The sequence below is a fragment of the Prunus mume genome, linkage group LG4 (genome assembly GCF_029339155.1).
Source record: "Prunus mume cultivar Tortuosa linkage group LG4, ASM2933915v1, whole genome shotgun sequence".
NCBI classification, from domain to species: Eukaryota; Viridiplantae; Streptophyta; class Magnoliopsida; order Rosales; family Rosaceae; genus Prunus; species Prunus mume.
The window spans coordinates 13,086,741-13,108,752 of NC_142701.1; the positions used below are offsets into that span (position 1 = coordinate 13,086,741).

The 22,012-nt window shown below is 36.2% G+C and overlaps 2 protein-coding genes and 3 pseudogenes across 8 annotated transcripts; 2 read left to right on the forward strand and 3 right to left on the reverse strand.

The window, feature by feature from the left end:
- Window positions 1–380: 380 nt before the first annotated feature.
- On the forward strand, window positions 381–2,075 carry LOC148917949 (uncharacterized; annotated as a pseudogene).
- Window positions 2,076–4,422: 2,347 nt separating this feature from the next.
- On the reverse strand, window positions 4,423–5,085 carry LOC103327672 (uncharacterized). The gene has a single exon (XM_008230035.3). It carries the CDS (start codon window positions 4,946–4,948, stop codon window positions 4,595–4,597), a length of 354 nt encoding a protein of 117 aa, XP_008228257.1. The 5' UTR covers window positions 4,949–5,085; the 3' UTR covers window positions 4,423–4,594.
- A 1,673-nt stretch (window positions 5,086–6,758) lies between these two features.
- LOC103327793 (eukaryotic initiation factor 4A-7-like) lies at window positions 6,759–9,604 on the reverse strand (annotated as a pseudogene). Its single transcript, XR_016126096.1, has 4 exons — window positions 9,105–9,604; window positions 8,620–8,739; window positions 7,921–8,351; window positions 6,759–7,710 (listed from the first exon to the last, which is right to left on the reverse strand). The product of XR_016126096.1 is annotated as a eukaryotic initiation factor 4A-7-like (transcript).
- Window positions 9,605–11,912: 2,308 nt separating this feature from the next.
- Window positions 11,913–15,277, reverse strand: LOC103327671 (eukaryotic initiation factor 4A-11). Of its 4 annotated transcripts, none has more exons than XM_089051011.1 (6): window positions 15,113–15,241; window positions 14,669–14,918; window positions 13,698–13,770; window positions 13,505–13,611; window positions 12,815–13,245; window positions 11,913–12,703 (listed from the first exon to the last, which is right to left on the reverse strand). In XM_089051011.1, exons 3-6 carry the CDS (start codon window positions 13,763–13,765, stop codon window positions 12,068–12,070), a joined length of 1,242 nt encoding a protein of 413 aa, XP_088907137.1. In that variant the 5' UTR covers window positions 13,766–13,770; window positions 14,669–14,918; window positions 15,113–15,241; the 3' UTR covers window positions 11,913–12,067. The 4 variants fall into 4 exon arrangements, with proteins under 4 accessions (XP_088907137.1, XP_088907138.1, XP_008228255.1 ...); XM_089051012.1 differs by having other exon boundaries at window positions 14,669–14,877; window positions 15,113–15,220; XM_008230033.3 differs by lacking the exon at window positions 14,669–14,918 and having other exon boundaries at window positions 13,698–13,767; window positions 15,113–15,277.
- A 3,865-nt stretch (window positions 15,278–19,142) lies between these two features.
- On the forward strand, window positions 19,143–21,994 carry LOC103327670 (glycylpeptide N-tetradecanoyltransferase 1 pseudogene; annotated as a pseudogene). 2 transcript variants are annotated; one of them, XR_016126338.1, is made up of 2 exons: window positions 19,143–19,300; window positions 20,023–21,994. The product of XR_016126338.1 is annotated as a glycylpeptide N-tetradecanoyltransferase 1 pseudogene, transcript variant X1 (transcript). The 2 variants fall into 2 exon arrangements; XR_016126339.1 differs by having other exon boundaries at window positions 19,155–19,300; window positions 20,008–21,994.
- The last annotated feature ends 18 nt before the right edge of the window (window positions 21,995–22,012 follow it).

Consider the following 22,012-nt stretch of genomic DNA (forward strand, 5'->3'; position numbering starts at 1 on the left):
TCGAAACTTAAAGGTTAAAACGAAGTAGGGCCCTGTTCGTAACGGACCGTCAAAAATTTGACGGATGGGGTAAATTGAGACGGTTATTTATACGTTGGGGTACTTTGAGACGCGTTTTCACCACGGTGGTAATCTGAGATAAATGTGGCATGTATACATAATTAAGCCAATAGTTATTGGATTCAAAATATCGTCCAAATACATAAAGTTTTACAAACAAAAATAATGAGCTACTTGTCATTGAGTTTTTATAAAAAATAAAAAAGTCAAAATTTGCCCCTTATGTTTATAAATGTCAATTTTTTAAAAAACTTTTAAAAATAGTCATAAACTCACGTAAAAGACTCAAATGCCCTACAACTGAAACCCACATGTAAAAAATGAGAGTAAATGCATGAATTTGCAGCATCTCCCACCGGCCCGTTATGTCAGTTCTGTTCTTTGATAAGCGGAGGAGCAAACCCTAAACCCCAAATTGGCGTCGGAAGTAATCAGTTCTTGGAACAGTTAATTGCTGGCGGTCGAAGCTGAGCATAGAGACCATTGGTCTTTGGTGAGTCCCTTCTCGTTCACTGAAAGTACTGCGCTTTTGTCTGATCTTTTCTGTGTCCACTGCAATTATGCTTGGTTCTAATTCTTGTCAAAGATTGCAATTACTGCTTCCAAGCTGTAGAATGTTGGTGGTTCATTGACCCATTTGCATTTCTTTCAAAAAGAACCTATTTTTTTCAGCTTATATTCATCAAAATCATCATTAGTTTCTGGAAATGATAAGCTACAAGAAAAAGTAATCTCTTTTACAGTTTCATACCTTATAAACTCATGTGGATTGTCCCCAAAACTGGCTCTCTCTGCTGCCAAGAGGTGTACAGTTTGATAACCGAGGAGGACCAGACTCAGTTCTTAATGTTCTAAGAAACCATGGATTCTCTGATGACCACATCTCCCAACTTGTTAGGAAACGCCCAAAGCTGCTCTCAGCCAATGCTGAGAAGACCGTTGTGCCCAAACTTGAGTTTCTCAGTTCTGTTGGCCTTTCAGGCACTGGCCTTTGGGGTCCTCTATTCCAACCCAAATATAATATTGAAAAACAGCCTGGAGAGAACTATCATACCGTGTTATGATATTATCAAAAGTTTACTTCTTGTCGATGAAAAGGTTGCTCTTTTTCTTAGGAGCTCATATTGGGTGATGTCGAGCAAACTAATCAATATGGTTCCCAATATTTCAGTTCTGAGAGCACTTGAAGTGCCACAAGCCTCAATTTCTCTGTGGGTGACTTGTCATCCTTTTGTAGTGTCCCTTGATACTGAGAAGTTCAAGGAAAATATCAACAAGGTCACAGGTATGGGATTCGCCCCTTCATCTGCGACATTCATGAAAGCACTCCATGTGATTAGTCTGACGGATGCATTAACATGGGATCAAAAGACGGAAGTATATAAGAAGTGCGGTTGGACTGAAGATGATTTCTCATTGGCGTTTAGAAAGAATCCCTTTTTTATGAGCTTATCATGTAAGAAGTTTTCGAGTAAAATGGATTTTCTTATGATGGGTTGGCAACCAGCAGATGTGGCTCGAAATCCAAGTGTTCTAACTTATAGTTTGGAGAAGAGGATCATACCTAGGTGTTCAGTTATTAGAGTTCTGCTGTTGAAGGGCTTGATCGTAAAGGAGAATTTTTTGTATGTACCATTATGATTCCCGAAAAGTACTTCTTGGATAGGTTTGTGATCAGATATCAAGAGCAAGTACCTGAATTACTGCACATCTTTCAAGGGAAAATTGGTATTGTGGAACACTCGGCTTTGGATTTTAGGAATGTAGTGGAGTGAACCAATTGAAAGACAAAGCTTGTTAGTTTTGTACTTAAATATATGATTAACTGGATGATAAGAACTACTTATTTATTGTAAGTTCTACTGCCACAAAGAGTTAGATCTTGCTCTGCTTCGAACATTACAATAGAATATCTTTTTTTATGTTCTGTTTTGTAAATAATGATTCTCATACAGCTATGCAGAACGATGTATTTTTTTTGAAAGTGATTTGGAAGGTATTAATTTCTAATGGCATTCTCATTATACTCTGAGATTCTATATTAGATAATTCCTTCTTTTATTTTTATTTTTCAAAATAAGGGCTTGATGAAAGGGAAACTTGCCCTTGTCAATTCTGGTGGTATCACCTGACAAGTGAGGCTAGATTCTTCACATATGTATGTCTGATTTAGCTTCGAAGTTGGCCACCACAGACTTTTCATCTTTCAACAACAAAAGAAATCCACCAACCAATCGATGGAAGGGTTCTTTTCTTGGATTGTGTTTAAACATCTTTACTTTTTATATGGTTCTTGGTTTTTGCTTCTTTTCTTTGGTTTTGTTAGTTCCATGTGATTTCTCCCCAGTTTTCCATTTTGTTATGTTGGAATTCTTAACGTTGCAAAATTTACACCAAGTACAAATTTAATACATCCCAAAAATTTCTCCATTTTTTCTGTTCTTTTCTTGTGGTTAACTATAAATTAATGACAAGTGAACCCAATTTATCAAAGATGAGGATAATAAAAGAGAGAGGGAGCTAACATAGGGACAAAGTAATTCTCCTCGATGAGAAGATCGCTCATTTTTTTAGAACTCCGAAAAAGATATTGATGGACAAAGTAACAGGCAATGTTGCTCCCAATATTTTAGTTCTCAGAGCACTTGGGAGTGCCAGAATCCTCAATCTTCTTGTGTGGGTGACCTGTTATCCTGTTGTGATGTCCGACAAGGTCATGAGCATGGCGTTCCGACCTTCATCTGCAGCGTTCTTGAAAGCACCACATGTGATGTCCATGATGGATGCATCAAAATGGGAAAAAAAAATTATAGGAAGTGTGGTTGGACTGAAGATAATTTCTTGTTGGCATTTAGAAAGAGTCCCTTGTTTATGAACTTCAAATAGCCTCCAGATGTGGCTGGAAATGCAGGTGTTCTATCTCATGGTTTAGAGAAGTGGATCATTCCTAGGTGTTGTTCTAAGTGTTGAAAGGCTTAATAGTACAGGAAGAATTTTCTTTAAATACCATCCTGATGAAGAGTAAGAAGTTTTTCTTGGACAGGTTTTTGATCAACTATCAAGAGAAAGTACTGAATTGTTGAGCATCTTTCATGGGAAAATAGGTCTTGCAAAACTCGGATTAGAATTTGAGCAAAGAGGCGGAGTGAGACGATTGTAGGATGAAGCTTGTTCAGTTTTTTTTCATTCATTTGATGATTAAGAGGATCATAAGAACCACTTGTTCACTGTAAGTTCTGCTCCCACAAATAGTCAAATCCTTCTCTACTTTGAACATTCAACAGGCACTTCTTTTACTTGGTTCTGTCTTGTAAAGAGTGACTTTTAAATGACTATGCACACAAAGATGTACTTTTCAGGTTACACGTGAGAAGTTAATTTCTAATGGCAATTCATTAGGTTTCATATCCATATATATGTCTTCACCAAATATGAAGCATTCAACCGTCTTTCTTCTGAGAGATGCATGCTTAAAGAAAGAGAGTTGTGTGGCACTGTAAATTGGTACTCAGATTGGATTCCAAACAATTTATATCTGCAATTTGAACTCCGCTTAACCCAACTCAAACTCCCAAGTGACGGAGCATGAAGTTCTTTATGCTAGTTTCTTCTTACAATTTCTGGGTATATCCTAAACACCTTTAAGGTCCAGATGCAATTAGATGTGATTAAAATGTGTCTTGATGGTGTCTAGATGTGTGTGGATGTGATTGAGTTGTGTCTACTTTTGTTTTAGATGTTTATGCTATGGTTCACTTCACAGTACGATCAAGATGTGATCTGGATCACATCTAGAGCCACAACATATCACATCAGATTGGATCTAAATCTCATCAAAACATATACATATTTAGGCATATAAAAACTGTATTTAGACTCAGTCTCAGGACACATTTGGATCACAGATTGACTGCATCTTAACAGCATCATGCCTTTTGGAACCGTCCATTCATAATCCAGACTCCAGATACCAAATCGAACGAAACTACCATCTGCATTAGCGTTCCACGATCCACATTTCAGCATAAGCACCTCCCTCAAACCATGAAAAGCTCAAAAAGAAAAGAGAGAGAGGAGGGCAGTTACTCAACAGAGTGGCCTAAGTGAAGGAAATCTCCACATAAAAATACTTCATTGGGTATTTTAATCTTTTTACAATGAAAAAGGATTTACCATTATCAAAACATACCTTCAATAATTTGAAGTCCAAGAACAACCATCACAGAAATCACAATCACACTGGCTTGGGAAAATGAATAAGGAGGTATATAAATTTGATTTCACAGACCAAGGTTTCTTGCTTAGCTAATGAAGGATTTAAGAAATTCTTGAGCTATAATTAACAGAGATGAAGCATCAGTATATTGGATTCTTTTATGTAATAAATTTCTTTAGCAATCAAAACTCTTACACAGATGCATGGTTCACTTCACAAATGCACAGAACAAAAAACACTAATGAGCCGACTACAAACCCAAAAGATTTATTTATTTAAAATTTTCAATTTCTTTTTCTTTTTCAAAGTACCAATCAATTATTTCCAGCCATAGACTACTTGGGTGTAGGTGTTCTTGATCCACCTAAAGCTCTTCCTCAGAGACCCTTTCATCTTCTCCTCTGCAGTATAAACCTTATAGCCAGCAACCCTCTTCTTCCTTTGCAACTCTGGATCAGTTAAGCTCCAGCTCCTTGAGGTGGACCCCAAACTGCTCTTCCCTTTCTTGACCTTCACATCCCTAACCATCTGATTGTTTGGCTGAGAAACACAAGAACCTGCATAATTGGTACTGAAACTCCTTAGATCCTGCATGCTTGTTGGAGCTGCCTTGCCTCCATAGTAAACCTCCATCCTCCCATCTCTACATGACTTAGATCTGAAATCCTCCATGGGGTAAGTAAAAAAAGAAGAAAAAAGAAAGAAGAAGAAGCAGAGCAGACAGGAGTTCGAAGGTTTCAATGCAAAGAATGGCAATAAGACAATGGGGGATGAGGAGGCAAAGACTTTTCTTTTGTTGGGTTTGCTTTTCTTTCTTTGTGTGTGAACGTGAAAATTAGTAAAAAATCTATTTGTCTATGTTTAAATGTATTTATTTATTCTTTCGACCCAAAAAAAAATATGTATTTATTTATTCTAGTTTTGGAACAGTTCAAGGTCTTGTTTTTTTTTATTTAAGGTGTCAACAATCAATAACATGCAGTGTAACCATTCTTGTCTACCCTAATTTGACATCATGCATAAATATATATATCACTGTTTATTTCTTGAGAAATCATTATATTCTTTTATATTTGGCCACCTTTATGAGTTAGTAAAGATTGTCAACAACTTTCATCAAATCATGGTAGTAATTAAATCTGAATCTTTTTTTAATTTTCGAAATTTAGATTTGATTCATCTTGTGTTGTAATTTGTATTGGATTCGAAGCTACCTGCCAAGTTTGACTGGGTTTGTACACACGTGGAACAGCTAAAGTTGGATAAAAAATTTGGTATCGAGAGAGAGAGAGAGAGAGAGAGAGAGAGATTGTTATAAATTATAATAATGGCGTGCCTTGACTTTTCAATTTTTTTTTGGAACAAGCAGAATTTCAATAATAAAGAGGATAAATACAAGAGATGTATAAGAAGAACACGCTTCAAAGGGAGGTTCTTGCATATAATAAATTCAGAAAAAATAAATCTAGTAAGAGTGAGTAAAAACAATTACAAAATCAAGTTCAACTCACTCAAAGTTGACAGATAGCTGATTAAAAAAACTCTTTACAACCCCATTGTTACAGAGAGGCTATGAGAATAGCAGATTCTGCATGAACATGAACCAGAAACACCAAAAGTGAAAGGACTTTACTGCTCAACATCCACTTGGCCAAAGAAGATCACAACACATCCAGCATCCATATGATCTCATAGAATTATTCTACCTCCACAGCAAATAGGATCTTTAAAAGCCAGTCCAAAAGAACCGGGGGGAAACAAAACCCAACACAAAATTGAGAAGAAGCAAACCCCATCAAAAATTGGGAGGAAAATCTCTCACAACATGACGGGGGAGAGAGTCACCCAGTTGACTTTGCAAATTTTGTGTTTAAATTTTGAACAGATATAGAATAAGCAATCTCACATAATTATTATGCTGGAGCTCAAATTTAGTTGTGTTAAACTGAAGTTAATTCTCCTCTTTCAAAGGTTAATAAGTATATAGTTTGTGGGAGCTTGAAAGTAGTCTCTGGCATTATTGGAAAAAGATAGCAACCACATCATGTCTTCCTGTAGCTACTACCTCTAGCAGATTATCAAGTTGCTAATAAATAAGAATTAATTACTTTAATTATGTGAAAATAAGTTGTCTTTGAGAAGGTTGAATTTGGTGAGAGTTTAAATTTGGCTAGACAACAAAAGTCAACATGATCATAACTGGTGGCCTTGCTTTTTTTTCAGTGAGTTTTCAAGATTGTGGTGCTGGAGGGTTTGATCCTATCACATGAAAGAATATATACGTCTCATGATCCAAAATAATAAGTTTTTTTATAAATTTATAAATTTATATATATATATATTTAAAAATAAAAAAAAATTGTCCAAAAGTATTTAAGTTAAGATTGTCCAATAAGTATTTAAGTTAAGGATTGATTACATACTTCTAATCTCAACCATTGGATTGCATCTAAGAGACTACCAACACATTTAATAAATATAATCCAACTGCCGAGATTAAAAGTGCGTAACCAATCCTTAACATAAAATACTTATTTGAGAATTAGGCAAAAACTTCCAAAACAGCAACCATATGAAACCAAGCTTTACATATAAAACAATCCAAAACAGCACCTTCTTTCTGTAAGAAAACCATTGAAGTACAGTTAGATATTCTTTTACACCACTAATTGAGTGAAAAACAAAATGCAAGAAGATAAAGTTTTAGATATAACTTGCAAAACAAGGATAAGAAACTCTGCCTCAAAGTTTCAAAAAGAAAAGGGAAGGGATTGAAAACAGAATAAGCTGCTCAGAAGAGATGAGCAAAATCTGCAGGCAGCTCCTCAATGACCAATTTGTAAAACCTCTGAATGTCAAGCACCTTTCTCTCTTCATCCCTAATCATAAAGTTGATGACAACACTTTTACTTACCGAAACTTCCACTTCGTCCTATACGATGAAGATAGTTTTCTGGTTGATTTGGCAAATCATAATTTACTACAAGACTTGCTTGCTGCACATCCATACACCGAGCCAAGTGATCTGTGGTGATAAGAACTGGGCAAGAGCCAGTGCGAAATTCGAGCAGAATTGTGTCACGAGTGTTCAGGTCCGTGTCAACGTGGATAGCAGAGACGGTGTAGTCAAGGCTTCTCATCCTGTCAGTAAGCCACTCCACCTTTTGAGTTGTATCAACAAAGATGACAGTTGGGTAGGTGGATAAGGAATTATGGAGCTCACAAACGGTGTCAAGCTTCCATTCTTCTTCCTCAACATTGACATAAAATTGCTTGATACCCTCAAGGGTGAGCTCATCATGCTCTACTATGATCCTCACAGGTTTGGTATTGGTCATAAACTTTCTTGTGACTTCAAGGGCTTCAGGTGGCATTGTAGCGGAGAACACCCCAACCTGAACTGGTGATGGCAGAAGCTGGAAAATGTGAAGGATCTGCACCAAAACACCATGTCAAATAATAATCCAAACCCATAAAAAGTAGTGGGAGAAAGAAAAGACTAACAATCTTAATGCATAACAAGGGCTCTTGCATATATAATGTAGTGTGTTATGTTGTCGTTCTATCAATTTAGATCATACATTCAATGCGAAAACAACATAACATGTCACACTGTTTGGCAAAAGAAGTTCATGATAACTAACCTCATCATTGAAGCTCCTGGTAAGCATTTCACCAGCCTCATCCAATACAATCATATGTATGTGATCTGGGTAAAGGTTCTGGCTACTCAACATTTCAAATACACAATCAGGAGTGCCAACAACAACGTGAACACCGGCGTGAAGAATGCGTTGACCCTCATGACGAGTTCTGCCACGGACACAAGCATAAACCCTCAGCCCAAGATAGTCGCCAAGTGCTCGCATAACTTTCTCAGTCTTCAGTGCCGAGGCCCTGGTAGGGGCCAAAACCAAAGCCTGGCACTCGACCAAATCAATATTAAGTTTCTCCAAAATTCCGCAGCAGAAAGTAGCTCTTTTTCCAGTTCCAGGCTGAGCTTGTTGAATCACATCCAGGCCATCACAGAAAGGAACAATGCCCCTTTGCTGACTTGCAGAAGGCTTCTCAAAACCTTCCAAACAAAACCAGAATCATATACTTGAAATATCAAGGCAAAAGGTAAAGATGAAATAGTATTTTCTTTTCTGTTTTGAAAGAAAGTACTTGATAATGTTGCCTAATGGAAAAACAAAAAAATTTGAAACTAAATGATAAAAAGTAAATTAACAAACAAAAAATAAATGGATTCCTAGTTTTCAAGGATAAATCATGACAACTTCAAAAGGGAAAGCCATTGTATCATACAAAAAAGCAAAGCCCATGTAATCATAAATGCTTACCATAAGCCAAAATGCCCTTCAGAAGATTATATTGCAATCCCATGTACTCAAAATCGTGGTAAACCTCGTCGAATGTTGCGAAATCCTCTTCTTCTTCAGGAGCTAGACCGACCATATTATCTGTAGACAGAAAACCATGAGTAATTTAATTCAACATTCAAATGGCTAAACATGATTTTCTATACAGTATAGTTTCAAACATAGAAGTATTGCAGTCCAACAAAAACACAGATACAGAAAGCTCCACAAAGAGAGATAATAACTAGCATTGAAAATAAAAATATAAACAAAAAATTAATCATCCGCTAATGGGTTGCTGAGAAAACTGAGGAATTCTTAATTGTCATGTTCGAAATTGCTTACTAAGACGCCAAAAACAACTAAAACCCAAGAGTTTTAAAATTTACCATAGCTAATTAACCATCAACATCAACATGCAGTAAATGACTTTGCTAATTAGAACTAGAAGGTACTCTGTGCCCTACCCTGTTCATTATTCTCATGCTGGACTTGTTCCTTGCTCACTGTCTCAGTCTGAGGCTCCAGAGTCTCAGTCTCGCTCTGAGGCACCAGAGTCTCAGTCTCAGTCTCAGTCTCACTGCCAAAACTCAAAAGGCTTGTGCCTCCACGCTTCTGGAGCATCCTCTCCAGCATAAGCACACTGGCGAGAGCCATGGCCAGAGCCAAAACAAACCCAGAAATTGCTCCAACAAACGCAAAGCCAGCAAAAAGTAGTAGGGTGATGTTGGCAGTCAACAAAACTAGTGCCACTGAGGCCAAGATGCTGAACCCCATCATGGCCACAAGTGACCCTCCAATTGCTAAGCCAGTGAGGGATGCCAAGACAACCGTGGTGCCGGAGGTCTGTTCTTGATCAGACCTCTCCATTGATAACTGCTGTGCGGTGGTACTGTAATCTCCTTGGTTCAGTAATTAGAAAATAAGAAAATATTAGATAGAGCTTATTGGTATACCGATCTTTCTTCTTCTTATTTCAAACTTAGGGTATTTTGTGTGGGGGAGATGGAGCTTTTGCTTTACTTATATAGGAAACAAAAACCTTTTGGTTGCTTGATATCCAAGCAATGGTGCATTTCCTATTGTGATCGGAATTGTCTATTTGGTAAAACACTGGAAGTTCATACTATTTCAACAAGGACACTGACTCCTCCCCTCCTGGGGGAAGGTATTTTTACTTCTAGCAAATCACATTTTAACACATATAGCAAAAATAATTATAAAAAATATATAAATAAAAATCTCTAACCATGTCAAACTGTGATTGCACAAAAATAGGAGTTCCTTTTCGAGAGAAAGAGGAAAGTATTTTCCTAATTGGGAAGAATTATATAAATCCATGATAATGAGGAGTTTTTAAGTTGCTTATCAAAAGATGCTTTCCCAAAATCTGTAGGAAGGATATAATGAATTGTTGTTGCAATACCGATAATAGTGAGGCGTTACTTCATAAAGGAATTTGGGCTTTACCAAACAAGTCATTTGGTCCATGTGGATTTATAAATCTTAAGAAAGGCCAAATACCTCGTCTAAATTCCTCATCCAAACATACCATTATTATTTTTAAATTCTTTCAACTCCAGCTTCTTTTCTCACTTACAAAATTTTCATATTTTGTTTTACTCAATCTAATTTAGAAATACCTGTGGTTATCTTCCACAACTGTCCTCTATCACTGATATTGGTTTGAATTTGCTTTCTTTTTTTCTTTTTTCTTTTTTGCCAAAGTTTGAATTTGTTTTCTATATAATTATACCAGAATATAAGTTTGAAAGTGTTGGATTAGGCAGTACCGGCCTTGAGGGTGGGCAAGGAGGGCTATGGCCATAGGTCTCGCATTTGTAGGGCCCCAAATTATATATATTATTATATACTAGCCCTTTGAGCATGTGCCAATTGGTTTTTTTTTATATATTTAAAGAATTATTTATTTATAAATTTTATTTTTAGAATTAAGAAAATATAAAATGGGTAGTTATGTTCTGTAAAAGTATGACCTATTATTTGATTTTTTTTAATATAAAAAAAAAAGTGAATTTATCATATTATTCTCGTTTAATTAATAATTTCAAGGGAGTTTCACTAAAACACCCAAAATGGGAGCTGAAATTATAAAAAAACTCAACACCCAAAACACTTTATAAACACACATAAAACCCATCATTACACACACTCAAAACCCATTTATAAACACACCCAAAAAATATACAATTGTTGACTTTGGGGTTAATTTTGGGTGTGTTTCTATGTTTAAATAGCGTTTGGGTTTTTTTATAAATACATGTCTAAAATTGAGTTTATTTATAAATTTGTAAAATTTCAATTCTTAATGTTTGAATTAACCAATGGCATTTTCTGGTATTTTGAATGTTTCACCATTTTTTGCATTTTGCTTTATATATATAGATATACCAAGTTGAAGAATATGACTTTAGAGGAGAATAATTTCAATAGTTTGGCATTTGGAGGCCCCAAATCTAATTACAAGTGTGTCTGAAGAGTCCAAATGAAAATTATGTAATATACGAACATCAATTGCATGTATTTAAGCATTTAATTGCCAAAAAGTATTTTAATTGCTAAAAGTAGCAATCAATGAAAGAAGCCAATAGGGACTAGAAATTCTTTTATTTATCCAAAAATTCTTGTTAGTAGATTATATAGCGAGGAAATATGAAAGAGTGCAAATTATTTGTATCCTTATTCTTGTTTATTTACAGATTGGGACAGTGATTATATGACCAATACTCGAGCCGTATTTATTTATCCAAATTGTATTTAATGACATAATATTTTTTTTTTCATGTTAGTTTATTATATTCAGGAGAATGAACGAGAAATAGGCCTCATTTTAATTTCTAGCCTAAGGCCACCCAAAAGTCAAGGTCAGCCCTGGGTTTAGGTAAAAGCCCTCTTATGCGTTCAAGTTTCTTTTCCTTTTTTCTTGGAGAACAAAAATCCTCCCATCAAGATTAAGTTTTCCCTTTTTTTTTTCTATCGGTGAGTTGTTAAAGGGTTGAAAATACAAAAGAAAATAAAAGATGGAAGAAATCTCATAAATAAATTACTAGCAACTTTTACGTAAGCAAATATATGCAACCATTAACATAGACAAAATTGTCAAGGTAAGAGCAAAATAACCCCTCTTTTGTGTACTAAATTCTCAAGGTAAGAAGAGGTACAACGAAAACTGCGACTGAACCAAATAACAAAAAGCCAGAAGCACAGCCAAAGTATGAAACAGACATCCTAAAAGTCTTTTTTATACGACGAAATTGAGCAAGAAGGCGCATACCATTAAACAGTTAGATATGTTTGACAGCATAAATTGATGAAAAAAACAAAATGACAAAAAAACATTAAAATAGTACTTTCAAAACAGGATAATGAAAATCTGCCTCAAAAAGAAAAGCAAAACAAAATCATCTCCTCAGAGCAGATCAGCGACATTTGATGGCAGCTCCTCAATGACCACATTGTAAAACCTCTGAATGTCATAGAGCATTCTCTCGTCATCCCTGGTCACAAAGTTAATGGCAACACCCTTCCTTCCAAACCTTCCACTTCGTCCAATACGATGAAGGTAATTCTCTGGTTGGGTCGGCAAATCATAATTTATGACAAGAGATACCTGCTGCACATCAATACCACGAGCCAAAAGATCAGTGGTTATGAGAACACGGGACGAGCCAGAGCGGAATTCACGCATGATAATGTCACGAGTGTTCTGGTCCATGTCACCATGAGTAGCTGAGACAGTGTGGTCACGGCTTCTCATCTTGTCAGTAAGCCAGTCCACCTTTCGCCTTGTATTAACAAAAATGACACTCTGGGTGATGGCCAGGGTCTCATACAGATCACAAAGTGTCTCAAGCTTCCATTCTTCTTTATCAACATTGACATAAAATTGCTTGATACCCTCAAGGGTGAGCTCGTCACGCTTCACCAAGATCCTCACAGGTTTGTTCATAAACTTCCTCGTGATTTCAAGGGCTTCAGGTGGCATTGTAGCAGAGAACACCCCAACCTGAACTTTTGATGGCAGAAGCTGGAAAATGTCATAGATCTGACCACCAAAACATTCAAGTAGTTAGGATAATGAATATAAAAGGCCATCTAACTCTAAATGGCCAAAGCAAGTAAAACGAATATCGAAACCACAATACAAATAACAAACCTGATCCTTAAAACCCCGAGAAAGCATTTCATCGGCCTCATCCAACACAAACATCTTGATGTAATCTGGACGAAGAGACTGCCTCCGCAACATGTCAAATACACGACCAGGGGTTCCAACAACAACATGAACACCAGCTTGAAGAATGCGCTGATCCTCACGAACACTTGTCCCTCCTACACAGGCATGAACCTTCACGCCTAGATAGTCACCAAGTGCTCGCATAACCTTCTCAATCTGCTGTGCCAACTCCCTGGTAGGTGCCAAAACCAAAGCCTGGCACTGGACCACAGCATAATCAAGTTGCTGCAAAATTCCAGAGCAGAAGGTTGCAGTTTTTCCGGTTCCAGACTGAGCCTGTTGAATCACATCGAGGCCTTTGCAGAATGGAACAATACCCCTTTGCTGAATTGCAGAAGGCTTCTCAAAACCTTCAGAAGATAAACACAATTATACACTTGAAACATATAGGACATGTATAGATGAATATAACTACAAAGAAAAAAGGTATTCACGTTCCCTATTGCAAAAAGTAATAATGAAAATTCAGAAGTTGCAAAGCAGAATATTATAAATAATATCTATGTATTCCTTCCCCACTGGGATTTATCATGACTTATGACAACTTCACAATTGAAAATGATTGAATCAAACAAAAGACAACCACATAATGAACTTAGCTATACCTACCGTAAGCATAAATTCCCCTCAGAAGATTTTCTTGCAACCCCATGGAATCAAAACTTTCATAAACCTCATCATATGATGTGAAAAACTCTTGTCCATCAGTTGAGAGCCTACAACAAATAAACTTGTCAAAACATTGTACAAGGTGAAATCTAATCATACGCATTGGATTATTATCTTCACAAAGGAAACTTACAATTCACTCATTTTAGTGTCATATTGCTTTGCATCAAACTGTGATCCTTCGGGTGCAACACCTGCCATGACTGCTGAAAGAAAACCATTTGTAACTTTAAGGTTCCATAATACCCAAAAGAACACTATCTTGAAGACTCCTAGAATCCAGTCATACAAATAAAATAAGGAGCCAGATTATGTGCACTTATTACTCTGTCCACAATAAATATGGAATTGCGAAGGCTTACCAAAGATGGCTTGAAAGAATACTAATTAAAAATAATGTGACAGAAGAGCCAAACTTGTTAACCAAACAAAAAGGACGACAAGCATTAACTCCTGTTTTAATTTTTGGAGAAGCAGTTTTAATGGGCCAATGTCCTTCTGCTATCCAGAGAATGAACCCACAAGCAAACAGACAAGGATTTGACCACTCCTCCAAATATCAACAAGATTCAAGCACTTCCATATCAAACAAGACGCCTTGAAAGAACATTTATTCAGAATATGTCACAGAAGAGGCAAACTTGCTAACCAAACAAGTAGGACAACAAGCATTAACTCTTGTTCTACTTTTTAGAGAAGCTGTTTGAAAGGGCATGTGTCCATCAACTATCGAGAGAATTAATCCACAAGCAAACATACATCGCTTTGCCCACTCCCCCAAATCTTAACAAGGTTCAAACACCACCATATGTCACAGAAATAATTTGACAAAAGGTAACAAATAATAAGCCTCTTCATCTAAGCATAAGAAGGTCAAATCGATAATTACATTAGGAAATCAGCTTTAACAATCAAATCGGGAAATTACAGTACAATTCTTTAGATGTCAGAAAAGAAAAACATTAAGTCATAAACTCTTCGCCCCCAACTACTAGACAACACAATTTCTTTACACCAACACGTGGAAAAAAAAAATCTTGCATTTCAACATAGAAACAAGGAGACCAAGGAAACATATAGACTGTGGACAGAGTATCCTAATACCTATTTCACCATAAATTTAGCTGTCCTTCAATTACATAAAAGCCCCACAGAGAGTCATACAATGAAACAACATGAACTGTCACTTTCCACACTAACTAGCTACACAAACATTGATCACTCGCTGATGGGCTGCTGAGAAAACTGAAGAATCCTTCAATTTCATGCTCAAATTGGTCCCCAGAACGATAAAACCCACAAATAGTCTCCCCCTAATTTCTCGATAACCAAACAGAGTACCATTAAAATCCATCTGTAACAGAGAAAAATAAGAAATTGCACACAAATCAAGCACATGGATCTAGATCCAGAACGCAAAGAAAAACATACGAATTCACTAACAAAACAAAGACTTTATCCACAAAAATCAATCAACTTAAAATTCCCCCATCACATATATACGAATATGAATGAACATGTATGAGACAGAGAGAAAGAGAAAGCGACCTGATGATGTTGATGAGCGCTAGTGAGAGAAAAAACAGAGAAGAATAGTAGGTTGCTAAAAGAGAGCTAGGGTTTCCCAAACTCCTCGGATCTGCGCCGTGGAGTTTGAAAGTGGGCGAGTGTTAAAAAGAGGCTGTGTTTATACTCTCACTCTGTTTTAGGTTTTAGGTTTTGGTGTTTCCCGCTTGAAATTCCATATATACCCTTGGGCTTCCTCTCTTACCACCAGCTCCCGGGGCCCGTTTGGTCACTCGGAAATGTGTATTCAACAAGTAAAGAAAACTTTCCAAGTAGTCTACCACTTGAACTTTGCCATGGTGACGGTGGGATTTTATTTATTTTATTCAAATGGGGGATGGCTAGTTGATTTTCTCTTCAATTCTTTTGCTTGTTGGACACAAATTTTCTCTTAAATTATTATTCATCCTGAAATTGATTAATAATAATCTTGACAATCGGTATCATCTAAGGATAGAGAGGCAACAAAACTTCTAGTATAGACCGTGTAACACGTCTTCATAATAATAGTGAGATAAGATAAATTTTCTTAAAATGATCTCATTGATCTTTTATGTCAATATATATTCTTACATCTTTAGTCACATGATGAGAGAACTAAGCATAAAAAATATAAACATGGGAGGAGCCATTAATTTTTTTTTAGTGTGGGCTATAATCTTCTTTTCATTTAAGGAGTTGTTATAATAGGACATGCTAATATAATATGAAATTGGGTGGGCTAATTTCTACTAAACTTCTTTAAAATGAAGATTGAATTGTTGTTATTCTAAATATTTGGACTAATCTAGGGCTCACTGTAGTCTAAGGTGGCTTCACCCCGCAAATGATCCACTAGTATGGTGGTTTGCAAGAATTACTCTTCTAGGCAAGGTCATTGGTTCAAGTCCTAGTATCCGTGTAGTATGTGTGAATTTAATATAATATTACATTTCTCGATAGAAAAAGTCTTTTTAAATAAAAAACAAAAAAAAAGGGCTCCACCCGTTGAATATAATTTTGTTGAGGTTGTCGCATAGAAGTTTATTTTCCCCTAATAATGAATGTGTAACCTACTACTATTTGTCAAATTTCACAACGTGTGCAATGTGATGAGCTCACATAAATTTTTCTTCAACTAAAATGCACAAATAAAATGTTATATTTTTCTAATTATCATTTGATTTAGGGTCACATAATTTCCACCATATTATAAAAAATAAAATAATTATTATAAAAAAAAAAAACCTCCTCAGTTTTTAACTCTGTTTAATATAATTTTTTTTTAAAAAAAATTCATATATTTTTAATTAGAAGTGCAAAAGACCAAATTAAAAAGGAAAGGCCAAGGATTCTCAATAATTAAGTAGAAGGAGAGATATTCAAACCACCAAAGTATTATAGATAAACATTAAATCGTAGTGGAATTTGAAAACTTACATCCAACATGGATTGTAACCTTTTTTGTATGACAAACGACGTGGCAAACAGGAAAAAGCCGGCGCTTTTTGGTGCCTTGTGGTTTGTGGCTAAGTGCAAAGCATCATAAGAGTCAGCCACCATTATTATGTGTTTTTTTTTTTATCAGTTTTATTTGACTCGACAGCCCAACTTGTCATATGTTCAGCCAGATCATCATGCCAACATCAAACAAATCCGAAGAGTTGTTTTATAATAAGGGCGTCATTTATGAATTATAAATATGGACCTTTATATTAGCCATATGATTAATCTGAATAGTAATTTCATTTATATTTGATGAAATAATCTTGTGGCTAATGACTAACATGAAGGTCAACATAAATGATCCATATATGGCGCCCCTCACTATCGAATTTCACCAAATAGCAATCAATTTTCTACTTTGGATTACATGGTTATTGTTATATTGGGTTTCCAAGAATGCATAGCCTTCGTTTTGTTCTAGGTGACCCTTATGATGTTAAATTGTGATTTCTTAGCAAACTAGTTAACCAAAAGGTATTTTGTGGGCTAATAGGGTATAGTCTAGTGAAAAAGGGTATTGACTTGTAGACTAGTGGTCTCAAGTTCGAACTCTTATGGTACCTTAACAATGTGTGTGTGAGAAAACATCTCTCCCAATATCGCTTATATTATAAAATAAAATAAAAACAATTGGTGTTCAAACTACCTTCCGAACTTTAACCCCAATAAGACTATTTTTTCACCATATATTCCTCATCCTAGTTTCAAGCCTTTTTTCCATTTTCCTCAAGATCCTCCAAAAATCTATTGTTATGGAATGGATATTGAAGATTTGATCACTTTCATGTTTTATCTATTGAGCTCTAATTAGAGGGTCTAGTGGTGTTGTTGGATCAACATTCTATTGGAGGATTAGCAAGAGGGTCTTACCTTACTGCAAAGGAATGTACCCCTAAATTTCCCATAGAGACTAGTGTAGTTTCCTCTAATTATTAACTAGGAAATATAGTTTGAACATCTTCATTTTCACTTGTAGTAATCTTTTGGAACAACTATAGAACCTCATTAAAAGAAGAATCACAACATAAAATCTTGGGGGAAAAAAAAAGAATTTGAACATAGAACATGTTCAATTTAGAGAGACGGGCCAACAGCCCACTAATAACAACACCGATATTGTCCCTAACTTAACCACCTACAAAGTCCAGTAGGTGTGGAGTTTTATCATAAAAGGTCTTGGTACTATTAATAGTATAATTATTCATTATATTTTGTATTTTATTTAGTCAAGTTTCCAATGTAGTACTCATATTCTTCAACACGCCCCCTCACGTGGGACCACCACATAGTGGGCCACACGTGGAGCCAAGTTCATATCGGAGTCAATCATTCAAGCCCAACACGTAAGCACCACATATTAGGTAAAGGCTAGGAGTAAACATTCAAGTCCAACATGTGAACACCACATATTGGGTAAGGGTAGAGGCCCAATTCAAGTCCAATCAATCAACCTGCTCTGATACCATGTTAATTCAGAGAGACGGGCCAACGACTTACTACTAACAATACCGATATTATTCCTAACTTAACCACATACAAAGTCCAGTAGGTGTAAGGTTTTATCATAAAAGGCCTCGGTATTATTAGTATGATTCTATTTTGTATTTTATTTAGTTAAGTTTCTAATGTGAGACTCATATTCTTCAACAAAACATTGTGCACAAAAATAAATACTCATAATCACTTAGAGCAACTCCACCGCAGCCAAAAACCGGGCAAAAGGACCCCGACTTGGCCCAAACCACCTCCAACGTCGACATCTAGCCCGCAATCATTGGTCCCACCACCGGCAGCCCAATGGCAAGTTCGCTGGCTTCAACCTAAGTTTTTAGACGTCATCGACGTCAACGCATGAAATTCAATTATTTTTTACCGTTGTGCCACATGTTGCGGCAGGACGCCCGATCTTTTTCCAGAATCCGACGGTCCTCGTTTTTGGCTTAAAAATTGCAAAAAAATTTGGAAATTTGAAATTTTTTTAAAAATACCAAAAAAATATGTATTTTTTCCCTATAAAATACCTAACCATTTTATTTACTTTTCACACCAAATCTTCATACAACTCTTCTCCATCCAATATTTTTTACTCTCTACTTACATTATTCATTTTTCACACAAATCTTCATACAATTCTTCTACATCCAATATTTTTTATCCGAAAATTTAATTACAAAAAATTATCAAAATTAATGGTTTAAAGTATTAAAAAATAGAAAATAAAGTACAATGAATAGTAATTGTCTTAGACTTTAGACTTTGCCCTCATGAGTGGAACCATAAACGGTGACATTATTCACATGAATAGCTTCTTCTTTTAGACTTGTGGGTGGAAGTTCTTATGACTCGTTTGTAAGCCAAAATCACTTTTGGGAAGAAACACTTCCCGTCTGCTTCTCTATTTTATTTTATTTTTTGTTTGGTCATTTTTTGAGGTATAATTATAGCTAAATTTTCCATGAAAATTTGGAGCGAATCGAATCAATCAATCAATCAATAACAACACGCACGCGTACACAATGACAAATTTGCCCATCAGTCTAGTTTAAAATTGCATATGATCGAGCGACTCTATAGCATCCATGACACACCCTCTTCGACTTCTCCAAAGCTCCTCTCTCTCTTGAAACTCTAGACGGAGCTCTGATAGATCGGCTCTAAACTTTACTGTGATTAGAGAAACTTCAGGTAACAGTTCATCCTTTTATAAAATAAAAATTATATAGTTTAATCTCTGTTTCTCTGCTTTCTGGTTTTGGTATGGGTTTAGAGAGATGAGAAGCTAAAATTGTTTATATAATTGTGGCTGAATTCGTAGTGATTATTGGGAATTTTCTGATCATTTTGCTGCTTAGATCGTCCAGGCATTCTGTTTTCTGTATGCATTGTCTCTCTCAACATGTTTGGTTGCTGAGAAAATTAAGGGCACTCGGGGAAAATCAAGGTTCACTATCGATCCAGGAAAGTTTTGTGGGAATATTGAGCTAAGAAGAGAATAATATAAAGAAATTGAAATTTTGTTTCTCGGATGTGTTTAGTGTGAGAAAAAAAGAAGAGAAAACAGAATGGAAATGGAAAACTAGTTTCAAGTAACTTAGATAGTTATTCCTGGCTTGTTTAACTTAATTATTATTTTTTTCAAAGAAGCATTGAGTCAGTGCAGTATGGTTAAATTAGGATGATATTAGTTGTTTTTTAGGTTTTTACAAAACTGGAAAAAAGAGAGGAAAATGAAATCCTCATTGGTCATCCCAGTTAAGCAAATATATACTTGTTGTAACTGAAAGTATGTATATTTGTTAGCAGTTAACAAGCTTATGTGAAGATTATTTTTTATGATGTATATTGGCGCAAAAAGAAAAAGAAATATGTTGTTGAATAATGAATTGGTTTAGTTATTTGTCTTTCAGGCTATCTTCTTAAAACTAGTTCAAAATGGTTGATAGCAACCCATCTTCTGGATCACCTGAAGACACTCCAATCCCCAATCCTGATGGAAATGCACCTTCTGAGAATGACCTTACACTTGATTCTCTATCCCGAAAGGTTCAAGAATCTTTCTCTGTTGGAAAGAAACATAAATTTTGGGAAACCCAACCTGTCGGGCAATTCAAGGACCTCGGGGACAACAGTTTGCCTGAAGGTTCAATTGAGGACCCAATACCGTTATCTGAAGTCAAACAGGAACCATACAAACTTCCCAACCTCTATGAATGGACCACATGTGATATAGACTCAGAAGAGATGTGCACTGAGGTCTATAACCTTCTTACAAATAACTATGTTGAGGATGATGAGAACATGTTCAGATTTAATTATTCAAAGGAATTTCTTCGTTGGGCGCTACGGCCTCCAGGTTATTTCAGGAGTTGGCACATTGGTGTCCGGGTCATAAGTTCAAAGAAGTTGGTTGCCTTCATTACTGGTGTTCCTTCTAGAATCCGGGTTCGTAATGATGTTGTTATCATGGCAGAGATTAATTTCCTATGTGTTCATAAGAAGCTTAGATCAAAGAGACTTGCTCCTGTTATGATCAAAGAGGTGACTAGGAGGGTTCACTTGGAGAATATATGGCAAGCAGCTTATACTGCTGGTGTTGTTCTCCCTACGCCTATATCAACTTGCCAATATTGGCACAGATCTTTGAATCCGAAGAAGCTGATTGATGTTGGGTTCTCTAGACTTGGTGCAAGAATGACAATGAGTCGAACAATCAAACTTTACAAGTTACCCGAGTCAACAGTCACCCCAGGGTTCAGAAAAATGGAGCTCCATGATGTTCCTGCAGTTACACGGCTACTTAGGGATTATTTGAGCCAGTTTGTTGTTGCACCTGATCTTGATGAAAACGACGTGGAGCACTGGCTTCTTCCAAAGGAGAATGTTGTGAACAGTTATCTGGTTGAAAGTCCAGAAACTCATGTAATCACTGATTTCTGCAGTTTTTACACTCTTCCCTCGACTATCCTTGGCAATCAGAATTATTCGTCTCTAAAAGCAGCTTATTCCTATTATAATGTTTCGACAAAGACGCCTTTGCTACAGTTGATGAATGATGCTCTTATTGTTGCAAAGCGCAACGATTATGATGTTTTCAATGCATTGGATGTCATGCAAAATGAATCATTCTTGAAGGAACTGAAATTTGGGCCAGGTGATGGTAAGCTTCATTATTATCTCTACAATTATCGGATCAGAAGTGCATTGAGACCATCGGAGCTCGGGCTTGTGCTCTTATGAATCTGAGCTCTGATATTTGGATTGTGGCGTCAACTAGGAGCCACTTTAGGTTTTATGTGCTTATAATATTGATTGTGAGGTTGCATTGTTTGTGGGATACCACTCCTTCAGATTCTTAGGTTGTCTGCCAGTCGAGCAATTTTGTGAAAGTTTCTTTGCTGGAATTTCTATTGTTGAGACGCAAAAGAATATTGAAATGCTGACTGGCTGTTAGTCTTTCCATGAACTTGATTTGATGTGGACTTTGATCCGAGGCATGTTTATTTGGGGATGCTCAGTTTCACTTGGGCCGGGCACAATTCACACTAGTTCGATTTCGTCCATTTATTGGTTGGTTGATTTTGCCATTGTGGAGTGAAGATGAAGGTGGTAATGGACTGGATGAAGTGAAATGTGGAAAAATGCATCGATTCTAAATGTAGAGGCTCATAGCATTTAGAGGCTCATAGCTGAGTGAGGGTAGGATTGAGAGATAAAAGGGGAGCAATTGATTATCCAGAGTGGTTTTATTAATTTAGTGCGTGCAATCTCATATTTATTCATTCAACCAACGAATAATAGCATGACGCACAACAATGTCATTAAAATAATCCACAATTTGTTTCGGTTCGATTTATCAACTGATAACTTTTCTTGTGTTAATTTGGTCGATTTGATTGG